Below are 18,341 nucleotides of genomic sequence, written 5' to 3'. Positions count from 1 at the left end.
ACAAAGCAGACCTGCTATTGATTAAATCAGTCAGATTTTACCTCAATTAGCCTCAGTGAATTACTGCTGTTAGCCAAGATTACAGTCCAGGTCAGTGGCTCTTCAAATAAGGTGAGTGGAACACAGTGGTGATGGTAGCAAATCATAATTTTTTGGGAAGCTGCTCCATAATAAATATATAAGCTCTATACTGAGCCCACTGATTCAGAACATTAGGAGTAAGGAATAGTCAACATATCTTTTAAATAATCTCCCCAAGTGATATCACTGGCTTGCTCTGATCTCTACACCACTATGCCACCCCCAAATGAGTAACACTAGCTTAAATAAAAGGATAAAACTTTGGGTCTTCCCCAAATTTATCTGTAGATCTAATGCAATCCCAATCAAAATCTCAGGTTTTTTATTTTTTTCCATAAAAATTCGCAAACTGATCCTAATACTTATACGAAAATGCAAAAGGCCAAGAATACCCAAGGCAATCTTGAAGTACAATAAAGCTGGAGAACTTACAGTACTAGATACCAAGCCTCATAAAGCTATAGTTATTAAGACAGTGTAGTACTGACATAAGACTAGACAAGTGAATGAGTGGAACAGAAGACAGGGTCCAGAAATAAACCCACACCTATGTCACCTGACATAACAAATGTGACACTGCAGTGCGGGGGTAGGGGGAGGATGGAGGTTGGAAGGATGGCCTTTTTCAGTAAGTGCTGGGTCAATTAGGTAACCATATGAAAAAAGTAGAACCTTGAGTCCCAACTCATACCCTAAACAAAAATCAACAGACAGTAGATCTGTATGTGAAAATTAAAAAAAAAGTTCTCAGAAAAACACATAGGAGAATATCTTCATTACCTTGGAAAAGGCAAAATTTCCTTAAACAGGACACAAAGCACTTACTATACAAGAAAAAAAGATAAACTAGACTTTATAAAAATGAAGAACTTCCATTCATGAAAAGTTACCATTAAGAGAAAAGGCAAGATACAAATTAAGACATTTATAATACATATATATCTGACAAAGGACTCATAATCAGAATATACAAAAAATTCCTACAAATTTGTAAGAAAAAACATACAACCCAGTCCAAAATTGGTTAAACACGCACTTCATTGAAGATTTCCAAACGGCCAATAAGCACATGAAAAAAGCTCAATTTCATAATCTTCATGGAAATGCAAATTAGTATCATACATACACCAAACACGATGGCTAAAATGAAAAAGAGGGACGCCTGGGTGGCTCAGTTGGTTAAGCGTCTGCCTTCCACTCGGGTCACGATCCCGGAGTCCTGGGATCAAGTCCCACATCGAGGAGCCTGCTTCTTCCTCTGCCTGACTCTGTCTCTATCTCTCTGATAAATAAATAAAATCTTTTTAAAAAAAATAAAATGAAAAAGACAAGTAAGGTCAAGTGTTGCTAAGGATGCAAAGCAACCAGGATTCTAATCAGAAGTAGGAGTATAAACTAGTTCAGACACTTTGGAAAACTGGCAATATCTACTGGAGCTAACCATATGTATACCTAAGGACTCAGGAATTCCATTCCTAAGTATATACAGGAGTATGTACATATATTCCTCAAAAGATACATAAAACAATTTTTCCAGCAGCATTTTGCACAACAGCCCCAAACTGCAAACAATCCAAATGCTCAACAACTGAATAGTGTTACATTCACATAATGAAATACTGTAAAATAATGAGAATAAACAAAGTACCACTACATGTAACAACATGGATAAATTTCACTGGCATAATGTTGAACAGCTAGACATAAAAAAGTATACACTGTAATGATTTTATTTATACAATGTTCAAAATGGAGAACACTAATCTATGATATTGGCACTCAGAATTGATTTTTTTTGAAGGGGTTAGCTATTGGAAGGGAAGGATGAAGGGGCTTCTGGGGTTGTAGTAATAATGCGTTTCTTCATCTAGGTACTGATACCACAAAGTGGGCTCACTTTGAAAATTTGATGATCTGCATGCTTATGATTGGTGCACATATTTATATTTATATTATTGTTCAATAAGACCTATTAACATAAAAACAAAAACACTTAGGTTTGTGACTCCTGTACAACAGTACCAGGATCAGCTGAGATGCAAGCTAGTTCTATGCTTTGGGCAGTTTGCCCAAACTCCAGGGTAGTAGACCAGTCTAGTATCTAATGCAACTGTGCTTAGATGGGGTGGGGGTGGGGGAGGGTTTCCACTTTCTTCATCCATTCTTTCTCCATACTGATAGTTGATTCTGGGAGATTTTTTAATAGGATAATTTTAAGGAGCAGGCTAAAAGCTGAAAAGCAGAGGGGAGCTTGGTAAATGGGAATATGCACAGTATTTCAATGTACTGAATGATACAAGAAATTTTTCAAAATATGGGCATAATCAGAGTCAAATAAGGAGAAGGCAGGTTGTTCACTGAAATAGTTCAGGGTTAAAAAGTTTCATTTGATTTTGAGTTCAATGGGAGTAGAAAAGTATTCGATAGCAGTCTTTTAGGCTTTTTAAAGACATACTAAACAGAAAAGAGAGTACAGCTTGTGGGAGGGGGAACTACTCAATTTCTCACCATAGCCTTTTTGTCACAGAGCTTGTTGCTATGGAGAAGGCCATGAAGGCAGCAACGAGGGGAAATAAAGGATCTGGCAGGAGTAAGCACAGTGACAGTGGATTAAACAAAAATTCCTTGAGCAATTAGCAAGTAGCAGGGCCTATAAATGACACACTTTCCATTTTTTCCCTAACCCTTACCCTTCTAAAAGTATAGGGGCTTGGTTTGCCACTATAATTTAACTCAAATACAGAGAAGGCTGAATGGACCTAACAAAGCCCAAGCCTGGCAGACAAAACACAGGCCATTTAGCAATGCTGCCTCATGCCAGGGGGAATGAGCTACCTACCCACCCCTATCCTGGGGAAATGATCTCCAGCTGCCTAAATTATAAAGTTGATGCCCTATGATTTCTTTGTTCGGTAAAGCCTGAGGGAGATAGGATAATGAAGTATTAGAAGAGGTGCAGAACAGCCTCTTGTTTCATAAAGCAGTCAGAGACAGAGAGAGAGAGAAGAGAGAGAAAGGGAGTTCTTACTGGTATCATTAAGAGGCGGCAGCAGCGACCTGGGAGCAAAGCTCTGCCTGAACTGGTCTGAAAACTACTACTGTGGGAGAAAAGGCCGGTTGCCAAGTTTGTTAATAGCTTCTGCCCATCATTGTTACAGCAGCTTTATCAACCAGGGCAGGGCCAGGACCTGTTTTTAGCAGTGTAAGCACTGAGACCAGAGGGTTCAACAACATCTTCCAGCAGATCTCACCACAACCAATGATTAACAAAGACAGTTCTCTTGTCTGTCCCACACAAATGATCACAAAATTGTAAATATCACAGCTGGAAGGACCACAGAGATATGCAGTCCAACCTCCTAATTTTACAAATGAGGACACTATGGCCCAGACCAGTTAAACAACCTTATCCCTTTTACCTCTTGGAATCATATGCCAAAGCTTAATTAACTGGGACTATTGATCAGTCCCAGTTTATACCAGACTGTATTCATTGCCTAGGTATCACTTATTGGGTTTCATACATAAGTATTAGGAACTAAATTATTTGTTAAAGGATGACATTAATAACAAAATAGGTCTGTCTCTGAACCCATCTTAGAGTAACAACTGAAATATCGAAAGAATTTCATTTGAAGCAACCCTGCTTATCTGCCAAGTCCACAGTCTGGCCAACTGTACCACCCCACTGTGCTTTGCTGAGGTGAGGGAGGTGGTGGGTGACAGTGCACAAAAGGACATCTCTCTCCCTTGGGAGATTATTTTGCAATTTGCAAAATGAAACTCAAAGTCTGTAACTGAAATTTTTCCTTAGGGCGTCAGGATTTAAATATACGACAGTGGGCAGATAACATAATCCACAAGGGTATACAGACATGTAACTGCCCTAAAGCATCCCCTGGGAGTAAGCTGCTAGGTGGGAAAAATGTGTTGGCTGATGTTCCGGGTGGGGGAGGGGTGGGAGAAAGTAAGTATTGATTTCCCTAATGTTTCCTTTGTGTGGCTGCTGTTGCCATGTGGTGGTCTGTTGCTATGAAGATCTGTGGTGCCAGACAATGGCTGCTAGACTCTTTATGACTGTGCTATTGGTGGAGCTGTTTCTGTGCAAGCCAGGCTAGTAAGCAACTGCCTAAGCAGCGGAGAAAGCTTGGTCACTGCGCACCATCTCCTTCTCCAGCTAAGTGCTGCCTGAGGCAAGAATGAAGGTGAAGGATTGTTAATGATAGCCAAGGAAAAAGAAAAACCGGAAGCTGAGAACCAGTGTAACTTTCCAGTATAAATATCTAAAATTAGGTACTTCACGGTTCACACACATACTATCCTACGTCAGAATCACACAGAATATACCAAGAGTAACTACCAAGATTACCATTTCCATGAAAGAAAATTAATGGACAGCCCCTTCTTTTTAGCGAGAAGGATAAAGACCCGCAGCTGGGATCTGCAATCAGATGGGGATGAAGAACTGCTGAGGCAGGTTCTCAGCGGCGTTACCACAGGCAAACTAACTTCCTGCTAAGCAAAACCACTGCCTATTACTCTGATAATGAGAAAACTGCAACCCATAGACCGAAGCACAAGGCTCAACCACAGAGTCTGAAGCAGGGCCAAATGCTCTCCCAGGTAACGGGGGCCAGAGTTATAGAAATCACCCCGGGTCTGTGCAGATGTCAGCTACTTACCCACCCTCTTCATCCTCCCACATATTTACTCTTCTTTCTATCTCACAGTATATTTTTACACTTTTAAAGTATATATAATGTAAGGCTCATCTAGCCCCTATGCTGTCCAATACAGTAAACCACTAGCGACATGTGACCATTTAAATTTAATAATCCTCAGTATCATGTGCCACATTTTAGGGTGCTCAGTATCACACATGACTAGACTACCATTTTGGACAGCATATTTCCATCAAAAGAGTTTTATTAAATAGTGCAGATCTAGTCCAAGCCCCCATAAATTAGAAATCTAAGGCCAGGATAAGTTAAGAGACTTACCCAAGATGACACAAGGTAGCTAACAGTACAATCTGCTCTGGAATCCAATTCTCTTGACACTAGTTCAGATATCTGTTCTGTATTACTATGCCTTTAAGACACTATTAGTTCTTGAAACAGTTATTTTCAAATAATGCCCGACACTCTTAGTTGTTAAATAAAAATGTGGAGATGGGAATGCATAGCCTTTCTATGTCTGCTTGTGCATATACATGACAAATCTTTAACGGATACAAAAATTGAAACTCCCTCCTCCCCACCAAATCTTTAAGCTAGAATTTAGCTTTGGAAGATGGATCGAACTTATCATATAGCTTTTCATGGCATACAAGGGAGTTGTACTTGCTTCAGCTTCAAAAACATGGTCTTACAGCCCTGTAACTTCTGTTTTTCTGATTTTTTTTTTTTTTGGTCTTTCTGATATTCTGGTAAAAGACCATACTAATTTCAGAGATGTTATACGAGCAATTGGAGTGGGAAGGTGAACCCAGATAAATGATATTGAAACTTTTTTTAGCAGCAGAATACCCTTCAAATATAGTTTCACAAAGGAGCCTAACATATAAATCACCCCAAAGTAGAAATATTCTGGGTTGCATCTGGTGGGATAGCAGAGGTACAGCCTGGGTCTTGATCTCAGGGTCATGAGTCAAGGCCAACATTGGCCTCCATACTGGGTATGGAGCCTACTTAAAAAAAAAAAAAAAGATGAAATAAGAGTCAGAAATAACTCTAGGGAGGTTTGAGCCTAGAAAACAGGTAGGATGGTAATATAGGTAATGAAAATAGGTGTAATAAAGAGAAACAGAGAAGAGGGAAAGGGACGCAAAATTTTAGGAGAAAGATTATTCTTTTTCAGACATTCTGAATTTAAGAAATCAGCTTCTGGTGATGTATGAAATGGGATTAGGCAAAAGGTCAAGTCTAGAGATAAAGATGTGGGGACTGTTCATACAAGGGAGACAGTTGAAGCCATGAATATAAAAGACTGCACTTACTAAAAGGCTGCTGAAGCAATGACTTCTGGGAGTTATGACGTATATATAAAGGTTATGCAAAGAAGAGTGGCAGAGCAGGCTGCTTCCCTTCTTCCTTAATATGACTCTATTTTGTATGGATAAATAATGTATCCAGTTAAAACACATTTCCTTGTCTCCCTTGCAGAAGGGGTAGCCAATGAGATTTAGGGAGAAGTCTTAGATCTGGCTTCTGGGAAAGCCTGTCAAAGGTAAACAGATTAGGTGGGAAGCCAAAGCTACTTTACTCTTCTTCTTCATTTTCAACCTGGAAAGTAAATGTGATGTCTAGAGCTACATTAGCAATTTTGCAATGAAAAAGTAACTTTAAGGAGCCTGGAACACTGATTACATTAGAAGTCATCATACCAGCCCTGGACTGCCTACCTTCAGAATTTTCTTATATTAAATCATTATTACTTCATCTTCTGTTCCTAGCAGCCAAATCCCATTCTTAACTCAATGTTTCCTCAACTTTCCCCACTATGGCATCCATAGTATGTGAAAAAAATATATTGTGGATAAGGCTGCTTGTCTGGGGGAAAGGAGTGGGACACCAGTTGCCACAGGCCCTCCCAAAGGCCAAGAGAACAGAACTGACCAATATTTCAGCATCCTAAAACCGTTCTGGAACTTCTGACTTAATAAATACAAGGAGGGAGAGAGGCTGACACAAAATAAAGACAATAACCAGTCAAAAGGAGAAATGAGATTTTTGAGAGGTATGATAACGACAAGAGAGGAGTTTCAAGAATAGAGAAATAGTAGAGCTTCTAAAAGTCTAGGGCAGACTGAGAAAAGACCTTTCGAAAACAGATGATCATTGGTATGAGATCATTTCAGTCAAATGGTGGCAGAACAAATCTGATGCCAAGATGGTATATGATACTCAGTAGGTAAAAAGAGACTGTAAACAGCAATAGCAAGTAGTGAAGAGAAGGAGAGAAGTCAATAGTTCAAAAGGGTAGCAAGGATGAGGAAAATACTTTCCCTCTAACTGTTGCAGAGGGAGTTTAAATAGAAGGGGAAGGAATGAAGATGAAGAAGAGTAGACAAAATTAATGGTATAAAGTCTTTTTTTTTATTAACATATATTATTTGTTTCAGGGGTACAGGTCTGTGATTCATCAGTCTTACACAATTCACAGCGCTCACCATAGTACGTACCCTCCCCAGTGTCATGGTATAAAGTCTTAAAGAATCTTCAGAATAAGGAGAGAAAAAGGGGGGCGCCTGGGTGGCTCAGATGGTTAAGCGTCTGCCTTCGGCTCATACTGTCATCCCAGGGTCCTGGGATGGAGGCCCGCATCGGGCTCCCTGCTCCGCGGGGAGTCTGCTTCTCCCCCTGCTCATGCTCTATCTCTTGTGTCTCGAATGAATAAATCTTTAAAAAAAAAAAAAAGAGACAAAAAGGGAATAATAGGACATAAAAATACATTTTAAGAAAGAAGAGGGAAGCTGGGAGGGTTTAGGCAGGTATCTTTGATCCTAGTTGCTTAAAAGCATGAAGAATGAATTGGACTAATGAATCTTGAGAATGAGGTTAAGTATTGGGAAATGTGAATGTCACAGGGTGATGAAGGGATTGCTAAGCAGTACTGAGAGCTCAGCTTATGTCAGCTAGCATATACTTGCATCAAAAGCAACTGGGTTTTGTGAATTCTTCCACTTGTCAGACTAGGATCAGGAGTTGAAAAATGTGGGTGGAGATCTTCTGAATGGGAGACTGGCAAGGTGAGTAGTTTCGTTTTTCTGAAGAAACAACTCTATATAACAAGTATATAATGAAATTTCATCACTGGTATTAATATTCTTTAGTTTTGATATATGAAATTGTTCATTTTCAAGATGCAATAGTCAACTAGTATACAGCTCTCCTGTTTTTCATTCTGGTGCTCTTTCCACTATACCACAAATTCTTCCAGAAAGCACATTTGATAAAGTAATGCTACACTCAGTGTGACTGCTTGAAAAGAAAAACCTATAGCATCTCCTGGAATTCTTATTTAAAAATATCAGCCTTCCCTTTCTTAAAAACACCATAGAAGCCAGGAAGCAATTTTGCCTCAGTAAAAGAATATGGTCGGCCTTAAGGATTCTTACACATTGTTTCCAGGACCCTGGGTTAAAGTACGCCTTGTGGGGGCACCTGGGTGGCTCAGCCGTTAAGCATCTGCCTTCAGCTCAGGTCATGATCCCAGGGTGCTGGGATCAAGCCCCGCATCAGGCTCCCTGCTCAGCAGGAAGCCTGCTTCTCCCTCTCCCACTCCCCCTGCTTGTGTTCCCTCTCTCGCTGTGTCTCTCTCTGTTAAATAAATAAATAAAATCTTAAAAAAAAAAAAAAGTAAGCCTTGTGAACTAGGAATGGATTTGGGACCTGTTATTTGGATCTTTTTTTTTTTTAAAGTATACTCCACACCCAACATAGAGCCCAATGTGGGGTTTGAACTCATGACCCTGAGATCAAGACCTGAGCTAAGACCAAGAGTTGAACACTTAACTAATTGAGCCACCAAGGTGCCTCTGTTATTTTGATTTGAAGTGAGGGGGGACAAAATGAAATCAGGTGGAATCAGACCTCTGCATAAGTGCTACATCTCAAAAAAAGCCAAAGAAAACATTCCAAGTTATACTTGGGTCTTAAAAGTCCTAAGGTGGAGCCTAGTCAAGGAGGATCTTTGCAGTGCTGGGTGAATTATGAACAGCCTAAAAAGAGATGGAATCTGCAGGAATTTAAAAATGTCTCCAAGGCAAGGTTTGCACTGAGAGGGAAGAAAGAAGCAACACTGCAGGACAGGTAGGCAAAGAAACCAGGAAGAATTGAGGGCCTGCCCCTACACCTGTTCTCAGCAAGGTGCCTCAGTTCTACAAGGACCTCATGATCCTCCATTTCTCTCAGAGGCCAAGGATTCACAGCTTCTCTCTAAGCTCTAAGGACTTTTCCATTTGAAGATAGTAGTTTGCTGGGCAAAGAGACAGACAGAAGTACAAAGAGTAGGGTGGCAGACAAAAAGCCTAAAAGCTGAAGGATTTTTTTTTCCCTAAAGTATCTGTATATAGTTCTTATTATTAACTTGAGGACTGACTCAGTATACTACACCTTATAGATCTGCAGAGAATGATCTTTGCAGGAAATCTCTGTCACCTGAAGATGAAAAGGAATGTAAACCAACTCTGATCCCAATTCAGACCTTTGCCAACTGATGGTTCAGGTGAAGGCCCTCTGGGAGGGCCAGAAAGCAGAGTACAGTATATAATTGCAGAACAGTTCTCTTTTCCTTGTGATGAATGAAAAAGAGGAGAGGTACTAAGCCCTGAAACACAATATAGTAAATGGGAGAATATATGGTATTAAAAGCAGGAGAACTAAAAATCTTACAGACATAAATAAATGAGAGTGATCTCACTACCTGGTGACAGCAGTATTTATTCTGAGTTTCAGAGAAGGTCTAGAATTTTATAAAGTATTTGATATGGTTTCTACGTTCAAACAACATTACAGTAGCCATTAGATATACATTAACAGAGATCTAGAAATGACAATGACTAAATGTAAGCATTCATTCACTCAAATATCTTTGAGGGCCTACTATAGATGCCAAGTGTTAAGTATTAGATATTCAATGGTGAGCAAAACAGAGTCCCTGAGCTCACAGAATTCTAAAACAGTGGAAGATATAGATATTATTGGAAAAATATAATTATATAAAATTACAAACTGTGATAACTATTGTGAAATAAAATGAAGGATGCATTCAAGATGTGTAACAGGGGAACTTGGTAATAAGCTGCCAGGTAAAACCAGAGAGCTTTTCAGAGGAAATAATTAAAAAAAATTTTTTGTGTGTGCTAACATCCCCTTGGCAAGAAAGGAAACAGGGATCCTGGGATAAAACCATTGTTCTCAGGAGAGTGAAAGGGTTAGCCTCACTTTCCTGCAAAGTTTTCATCGGGTTCACATATATGAAAAGCATCTTGCCCTTGGAGAAAAGTCACCATCATAAAGATGGATAGAATAAATAGGCAGAAAATTGATGTCTTCTATCTTCAATATATTGAGGTAACAGGCCCTGAAGGTTGTTTGGTGTCACAGAGCTGTGGTCTGGACACGTTTGTCATTCCAACAGACTCTGTGGCTGTTTAGACGTTTGGCCATAAGCAGATGACATTTTTAAAATTAGAGAAAGCCACTTGTGATTTCCAGATTGTATACTGAATACACACATCCAGAGTCAACCTCTCTCTCCATTTTCTCTGCATTGGTTTCTAACACAATAGGACTTTTTTTTTTTTTGGCATTATGGTCTCAGGCACATAATAAAACTTCATCAGCAATGTTATTCTGAATGCTGAAGCTTTACTATATTGCTGCTTAACAAGGAGAAAGCCAAAAACACAGAATTCTTAACCTGTACAACCTCAATACCTACTGCATGGTAGACTTTAAATAAATACTGAATCACAAAACATTCAGAGGAACAGACTTTGATTAGAATGACCATAATGAAATGCCTGAATTTCCACGGGCAAACTGACAAGATAGCTTATGATAATTAGAGATAATGAGCTGTGCTCCTCTGGGCCTCTAAACTCCAGAGTGGGGACGCTTTGGAAGTCTGGTTACTGATGTAGAGACCTGATGGGACCCTGAGGCCCAGCCTCTCTAAACCACACATACTTTAACAAGAACTTGGATTCTTTATAAAAAGAATGTATGTGCTGAAATCAAATTGCCACAGATGGTACCAAGGGATCAGAAATACCTGGTTAAGTCCCTTTACACCCCTACTTTTTCAGGTTTATGAACTTCCAAAATAGAAGAGATTTTGTTCTCAGGGGCAAATGGAACATACAAGAAGTCTGGATGGTAGCCTCGGGCAGAAGCACCCTACAGTGAGCCAACTGCTTAGTGGATGCCTGAAAACAAGACCATGTAAACATTTCCCTGTTGCCTAGGCCTATAAAATCTGTACTAAGTGACAGATGCATGAAGTGGCGTGGGTGGCTGGGCAATGAGGTAACCAGTGGGAAGGAGCTGACTGCACCTCCAGGTGTTAAAAAAGGCAAGAGCTGCATATTCAATGAGCCAACACTAAGTCAATTTAAGAGTGACTGTTTTCCATTTCCTTGACTCCCACAGCTGTCCTTTCATTACTTTTTTCTCTTCAAGCCTGACCCAAAAGTTCATTTACATTCAAATTCTCCCACATAAAATGATCAAGAGGAGTATGGAGAGTATAGACACAGTTTGAATTACTTGGCTAGCACCTATCAAGTGACTGCTTAAACACCAGGGCCAACACTGTTGACTGATATGAAGGGGAGATAATTAATTTTAAAAAAGTGGCAATCTCGAGAAGCTGGATGATTTTACCAAGAAGTTTGCTGCGATCCTCTGGACAGGTATCACAAGCAGACTATGGCACTTGAGACTCCTAATAAATACTTGGTGTTATTTACAATGATAAGCCCATGTTGGCAGAAGCAGGTTGAGAAGGGATAGGAAAGTCACACATAGCACTTACCATCTTCTGTTTCCTGCCATACGATGCCCTCAAGGTTGACGCTTGTCCCAGGTTCACAGGGGCCCAGGCACTCAGGCTCTGTAGCTAGAGCCACATCACATGTGTTGACCCCAACTGATCGGGTACGAACCATAATTTGCTCACAGGGGGATGAGATGTCATTACTGACCACTGGTACCAAAAGGTGCAGTGGCAGCACCGCTGGTGTAGAGACAGGGGACTCCATCTGTGAGGGAAGAAAAGTAGTAGCTGAGTTGCAGAGAGAACATTTAGAGGAAATACCTTCTCTATAATCTAGTCCTACATTCTTTCCTGCCAGTGTGGAAGGCTCATAAGACTTTGGTCCTTCCTTTCAAGTTCCAGCTTACGATACCACTACAAATCTAGTGGTTTATATGAGTGCACCCTGTGGTAGGAGAAGCTCCATTTCTTATTAATGATCTTCCTGATAAACTGTGCTTAGCTAAAAGTGTATTAAAAAATCCTGTCTCATTTAAAAATCTCTAGTGATAGAGAACCAGGTCCAGATTTCAACAGTATTAGAGCACACAGATTGATGAGAAAGAAAAGGCTTTTGAGGCATGTTCTACTGCCACTACTGTTTCCCACCAATCTATCATCTGACAAATAATACATTAATCAGGTATAAAATCCAAGAATATGGGTAGGGATAAAGAAGGGGAGAAAATATGCAGATCCTAGATATGTCACTTCTAGAAGACTAGAGCTTTAATTCATCTTTAGCTAGAAGGGCATCTACTTAAAAGTGATGGGAGGGCTAGGATGGGGGTCTAACCCTCAGAGATTATAACAGCAACTGGTTACTGAATATGGCATTTTGGAGCATGAATCCAACATCAAATTAACTTTAAGGAACAGCAGGTGCTGTTACTATCCAGAAGCTAATTCATGGCAGACTGCAGATGAAGTTGATCACGCACACACAGAAATAGGTGAATACAAGAACCAGCAATCGACCTCTAAAACTAGAAACTCTCGTAAGAATGCAATTACTTAGAAACCAAAAATTCAACATATCCAGAATTAAAAGTTGTAATAAAGAGGGTAATAACCCCTTAACTCTTTAAATCCTAGCATTTATCAGACTGATGAAAGTACTGAGTCTATAGTGCCCAAATCCTAACTGAACACAGTGTCCTGCATATGCAAAAGCACTGAATTCACACACTAACCTTCCCTGAAGATTAGGTGATACCAATCAACAGACCTAGAAAATGAGAGTCAAGGATTGTGACTTTCTTCCCCTTGTGAAAGACTTTTTAAAAAGATTTATTTATTTTGAGAGAGAGAGAGAGAGAAAGCACAAGTGAGTGGGGGAGGGGCAGAGGGAAAAACTCTCAAGTAGACTCCCCGCTGCTGAGCCCAGAGCCCTATGTGGGGCTCTGATACAGGGCTCCATCCCATAACCCCGAGATCATGACCTAAGCCAAAATCAAGAGTCAGACACTCAACCGAGTGAGTCACCCAGGTGCCCCACAAAAGATTTTTCAGTCCACTTTGAATGTACTCCTTCAATGGCCCTACATCCAGAGAGCCACATATGCACCCATAATCCAAGCTGCCGGACAGTTCGGCAACAGAACTCTTGGTTTTACTGAATGACCACTGCTCAACCTGTAATCCACCTCCCTCCTCCTAACACATACATATTGTCTCTCTCCCTCTCTCTCTCTCTCTCTCTCACACACACACACACACACACACACACACACCCTACCTCTTCCTGGCCTGAGATACTCCTCTAGAAGCTGAGATCTGGGTATTGCCTCTATCACAGTTAGCTCTCAATTCTGCTATTTGTGAATCATCACTGTCAGAGACCACTGAATGCTAGAACACGGATTCTGATGAATTCTGGTCCCTGAGAGCAGCCAAAACATTATCCTTATCTGCTTGTTGTCATGCACCCACCTTCCCCTGCCCCCCTCAACCCCGTACTCCCCTAACTCCACCTCTTTTATAAAATGAAATGAAAGACAAAGCCCATATAATGAATTTTCTTCATTATGGTCAATGCCAAAAGGCATCTTTGCCTTCTTTTTGCACTTCTGAAAATCAGGCAATGATCATTTTATTTGGCAACCTTCTTGGGATGTGGTAGATCCCTGAAAGACCTGTAAGATTTCTATGCACAGATTTGAAGGCAAAAACACAGAAAAAGTAAGCTCAATTCTCTACTACTGCTGTGTATGGCTGGAATCTGGGTCTAACCATCAAGCCCTTTCACGAATGCTTCAAGAAGGTAGCTCATAACTCTGGGAAGAAAGTTTCCTGGAGATTTTACTCACGAAAATTACTAAAAAGAGAAAATTAGAGACAGAGTACACAGATCATCTTTACTCTTGGCCTCACCTCTGTTTTTCTATTTTTTCTCCTGGGGAAGAACTGAGACAAAAACAATTTCACAATCAGTATGTGTATTTCCTTTGCTTAGAGTTTGTTGTCTTTTCTATACCGTTCTTCTACTAGCAAGAGAAATTCCTGCAACGTCTGCTTTCTTGGACACAGATTAACCTGAATCTTTTAGGTCACTCCTTTGAACTTTCTGTCTCGCTTGAGCATGCCCTATTGCTAACTTGTTCCATCGCTGAGGCAGCAATCCTAAACAAAGGAGGTAAGTCCCCAGGGAGTCACCTACACCCACCCACACACACACACACACACACACTCTCTCTCTCTCTCTCTCTCTCTCTCTCTCTCTCTCTCTCTCTCTCTCAGCCATCGAAGGTAGCTGTTTTCTAGAAGACGTTTCATTTCCTGCTAGGTTATTCAGTGCCTGGGAGGCCAAGAAGGGAATGAAGCTACTAACACTGTAAATAAAACCAAGCCCCCAGTTCTGTACCAACAGATCCAGAAAACATCTAAGATGTAAGTAGGAGACACCCTTGTTGCATTCAGTTTGCCAAATTAAACTCTGCTACAGAATACATGCAGAAGGAACTTAGCAGAAGTGATTAGTTAGAAAAATAGAATATACAAAGAGCTGATCAACATGTATATGCACCAAACTACTCTTACTGATCAGAGGTACTAAGCAGAATTCAGGATCTCTCTTTGTGTGAGGATGACTTTATTTAGTCAGTTAATTAAAAGAGATTTTAGGGGGTGAGAAGTAAAGAAATCCACCTATGGGTTTGGAACTATTCAGTTTCCTACTTTGCAAAAGAAATCTGAGGAGAAATCACAGAGCAGAATAATGTTTAATTACAGCTCTAGCTCTGTTAATTACCGTTTGGTCACATCTATAATCTACATTAAGCCACAGTGCATAATAAGCAGCTCTGTGATATTCATCTAATAACCTAGCTGGCTTTATGGGATTTCATAGTCTACTATTCACTGGAACAAACAGAGCTTCATTTACCACTCTCCAGGAGAGGATAAAAATTAGAAAAGGACTTATTTTGCTACCTTTCCCATATACCTAGGATACAAGAGCAGGAATTGTCAGGAGACTGGACCCAGCATGGAAAATTGAGTAACAGGAATATAAAAAGTTAAGGTCATTAAATACCTTAATTAGCTACAACAATAAAAGCCAGGCCAATTCTTGGTCTCTGAAATGCTAAAGTGCTACAGGGGGACTGGGGTGGGAGGGTGGGGGACACAACGGCGGGGACGGCACTCCTGGGACTCACTGAATGGGAAGATAAACAGCAAAACAAAAGAAAAACTTGAAAAGAGACAGAATTTAAAGATGGAAATATCTTAAGTTTCCCAACAGTTCATGTCCTTTATCTTTTAATGATATTTCTTTTCAATTCACCTTTAGATCTTAGTCTTCATAGCACCTATTAGAGATCTAAGTGCTGATAGGCAGGTGACGCAGAAATGAGGACTGGAGAGAAGAAAGGCCAGAGCCATTAATCTCCCCTCAAGAAGTAATTATACACTGACTTCAGCTGCCTCCCACACATGAGAGGAACTGATGAAAGAAAAATTTCAAGGCTGCAACATAATTTTGGGGGTAGAAAATGCAGCAAAGAAATATTTGGGACAGATCTTTTCCCCCTCCCCCTTCACAGACATGAGTCTGATACCTTCACCTTCACAGTCAAAAGGCAGAGAGGAAGATGGTTCTACTGACACCTCAGTAACTCTAAGAAACTCCCTTTATCCAAGAATGAAAGATAATTGGAGATAATGGTTAGATAAATGTTCAGATTTATTCAGAATTATTGGATAAGATTATATAGGAAGTAGAATGTCATCAAATATACTAAATACTGTATTAATAACATGTTCTCTTTCTTTGATAATTCCAAAGGTCCTTCAAGATTTTATACAGTGACTCAGCAACAGCAATACTAACAATAATATAGATTCCTGATTCATGGATAAACATGTAAGTACTCCCCTATAAAACTTGACTGGTTCACAGAATTTTTATTGTGGTTTTGTTTCTGAGAGAGACAGCAAATGTGGGGGAGGGGGAGAGGGAGAGAGAGAGAATCTTGAGCAGGCTCCACACCCAGTGTGGAACCCAATGTGGGGCTCAATCTCATGACCCTGAGATCATGACCAAGTGGAAATCAAGAGTCCAATGCTTAACCAACTGAGCCACCCAGGCGCCCCTAGGGTGGGTTATTAAAAAGAACTAGTATTTATTTAAAATTCCATTTATCAATTTTATTTTTTTTAGATAGAGTGAGAGTATGGGGGGAGGGGCAGAGGGAGAGAATCTGAAGCTGACTGCCTGCCGAGCAGGAAGCCTGATGGCGGATTGGGGGGGTGCTGAATCCCATGACTGCAAGATCATGACCCGAGATGAAATCAAGACTCAGATGCTCAACTGCTGAGCCACCCAAACATCCCCCATTTATCATTATGTTATTTGTCTCTCAAATTAAAATACAGAGAAAAAAATCCTCAGTTATTTGAACTGCCTCCTGTTGACTGAGATTTTGAGATAAATTAAGTAAGTTTACTGCATTTTTTTTAATAATTAAAGATTATCTTTGCTTATCCTGGGAGATCAGTAATTGCTTATTTGCAAGATCCTGGCAGGTAGAAATCACAGAGTAACTGAGGATGGAAGGAGAAATCTGAATTCCTCCTTTCCACAAAGCTCTTGACAGAATACAACAGAATATTCCAAGTAAATCACAAAACAACACAACATTTAAGTTATTAGTGAAGGAGGAAATCACCTCCTTTTCAAACACTCTTTGACCCTGACTATTGAAAGGAAGGTAGGAAGGAAGAAGGAAAAAGAAAGCATAGGCTGCGGGTCTGCTGAGCTTCCAGATTTCACTTAAGCTTGCTTTGAAAAAGAATTTGATTGTAACTCTGGTTAATTTCCAAGACATCTTGTAGCAGAAGGCAAGGAGGAAAAAGTGAAAAAGAAAGACATGGTGGCTGGCACCATAACCAGCCATCAAAGAGTTGTTTGAAGCTACATATTCTGTTATTCACAGACAACTTACTTTAGCACTCAATTTTAACCAATCAGCCTGGCCAAAAGGTCAGCAGTGAAGGTTGCTCCAGTTTGTACTAGAAAATGCAAGTGCAAGTGAACATACAATTTGAAGACTACAATACCAGCTATAGGGAGGTCTCCTACAATGATCCCTATAGAATCTCAGGCTCAAACCTAAAAGAACTCTTCTGGTAAAGAGGAGATAACAGATCAAATGATCCTAAAATTCAAGACTGTCTAACTTCCAAGTGTGTGGGAATGGGTATATTATGCTGGAAATTTAACAAAGGAAGAAAAATCTCACAAATGAAATCAATGCATAACACACAAATTACACGGCAGTGTCCATTAGTGGCAAAGGTTTTTTGAGAGAAGCATCTATTCTGCTCTTCTAAATCTTCTCAATCCATAATCTTCTGCCTGCTTGAAATTTACATTTTCCTCCAACAAAGCTATTAACTTTGCAGCTGATGAGTGATGATAGGAACCTAAGTACTACCTCTGAAACTATTTTTTTTTCCACAGAAGGTTGATGATCCCTCCCATTCCTGTATTGTTCCAAGGGAAGCACTAGAATTAGCTTTTCAAGAATAAAGAATGAGAAAAATTCATTCTTTGGCTGCAACTACTTCCTCTCCTACACACAATTCTTACTTCCTTTCACATACTCATTTCCTAAAAAGTCAGGGCTGGAGCTTGTCATCTCTACTCCATTCTCTAACCCATAGGATATAAAAACAAACAAGAAAATAAACAAAAAACAAGGGGCGCCTGGGTGGCTCAGAAGGTTGAGTGTCTGCCTTCAGCTCAGGTCATGATGTCTGGGTCTTGGGATCGAGCCCCACGTTAGGGTCCCTGCTCAACAGAGTCTGCTTCTCCCTCTCCTGCTGCCTCTCACCTCTGCTCGAGCTCTGTCTCAAATGAATACATAAAATTTTAAACAAAACAAAACAACAACAAAATAACCCACAAAGGTGAATACAACAGAAAGCTAAAGTCGTTTTTCTGAATCATTCAGAATCACAGATGTCAGTAAAAAGTCTTAATTTAACCTGTATCATGGATGGACCAAATTGTAGTAAAGAACCCAATCATCATTCATATTGATGCTCCTATGAGAAAACACGAAAATTCTAAATTGAGACACCACAAACCACATCTTGTTCTGTAGTAGCTTGGGAAGGAGAAATGGGAATGATTCTCCCTGCTTCAAGCCAGCTGTTTTTAAACATTTTGGTCTTGGGAAACCTTTATGGTCTTAAAAACAGAGAACTTTGCA

The 18,341-nt window shown here is 40.1% G+C and overlaps 1 protein-coding gene across 6 annotated transcripts in view; it reads right to left on the bottom strand.

The window, feature by feature from the left end:
- ZNF609 (zinc finger protein 609) overlaps positions 1-18,341 on the bottom strand; it is a 252,841-nt gene that overhangs the window by 84,292 nt on the left and 150,208 nt on the right. For all 6 annotated transcript variants that reach the window (XR_015768569.1, XR_015768566.1, XR_015768568.1 and 3 more), the window contains exon 3: positions 11,623-11,848. Coding sequence is in view for 2 of the 6 variants with exons in the window: in XM_028100152.2 (XP_027955953.1) it covers positions 11,623-11,848 (226 nt within the window). In the remaining 4 variants the exon portion in view is untranslated. The remainder of the gene's footprint in view (positions 1-11,622; positions 11,849-18,341) is intronic.

Source organism: Eumetopias jubatus, unplaced genomic scaffold (assembly GCF_037043125.1).
Source record: "Eumetopias jubatus isolate StellerSeaLion01/CBP00866 unplaced genomic scaffold, mEumJub1_p1.0 scaffold_7, whole genome shotgun sequence".
Classification (NCBI taxonomy): Eukaryota; Metazoa; Chordata; class Mammalia; order Carnivora; family Otariidae; genus Eumetopias; species Eumetopias jubatus.
The sequence above is the reverse complement of the archived record's forward strand: the minus strand, read 5'-3'. Positions and strand labels throughout refer to the sequence as shown.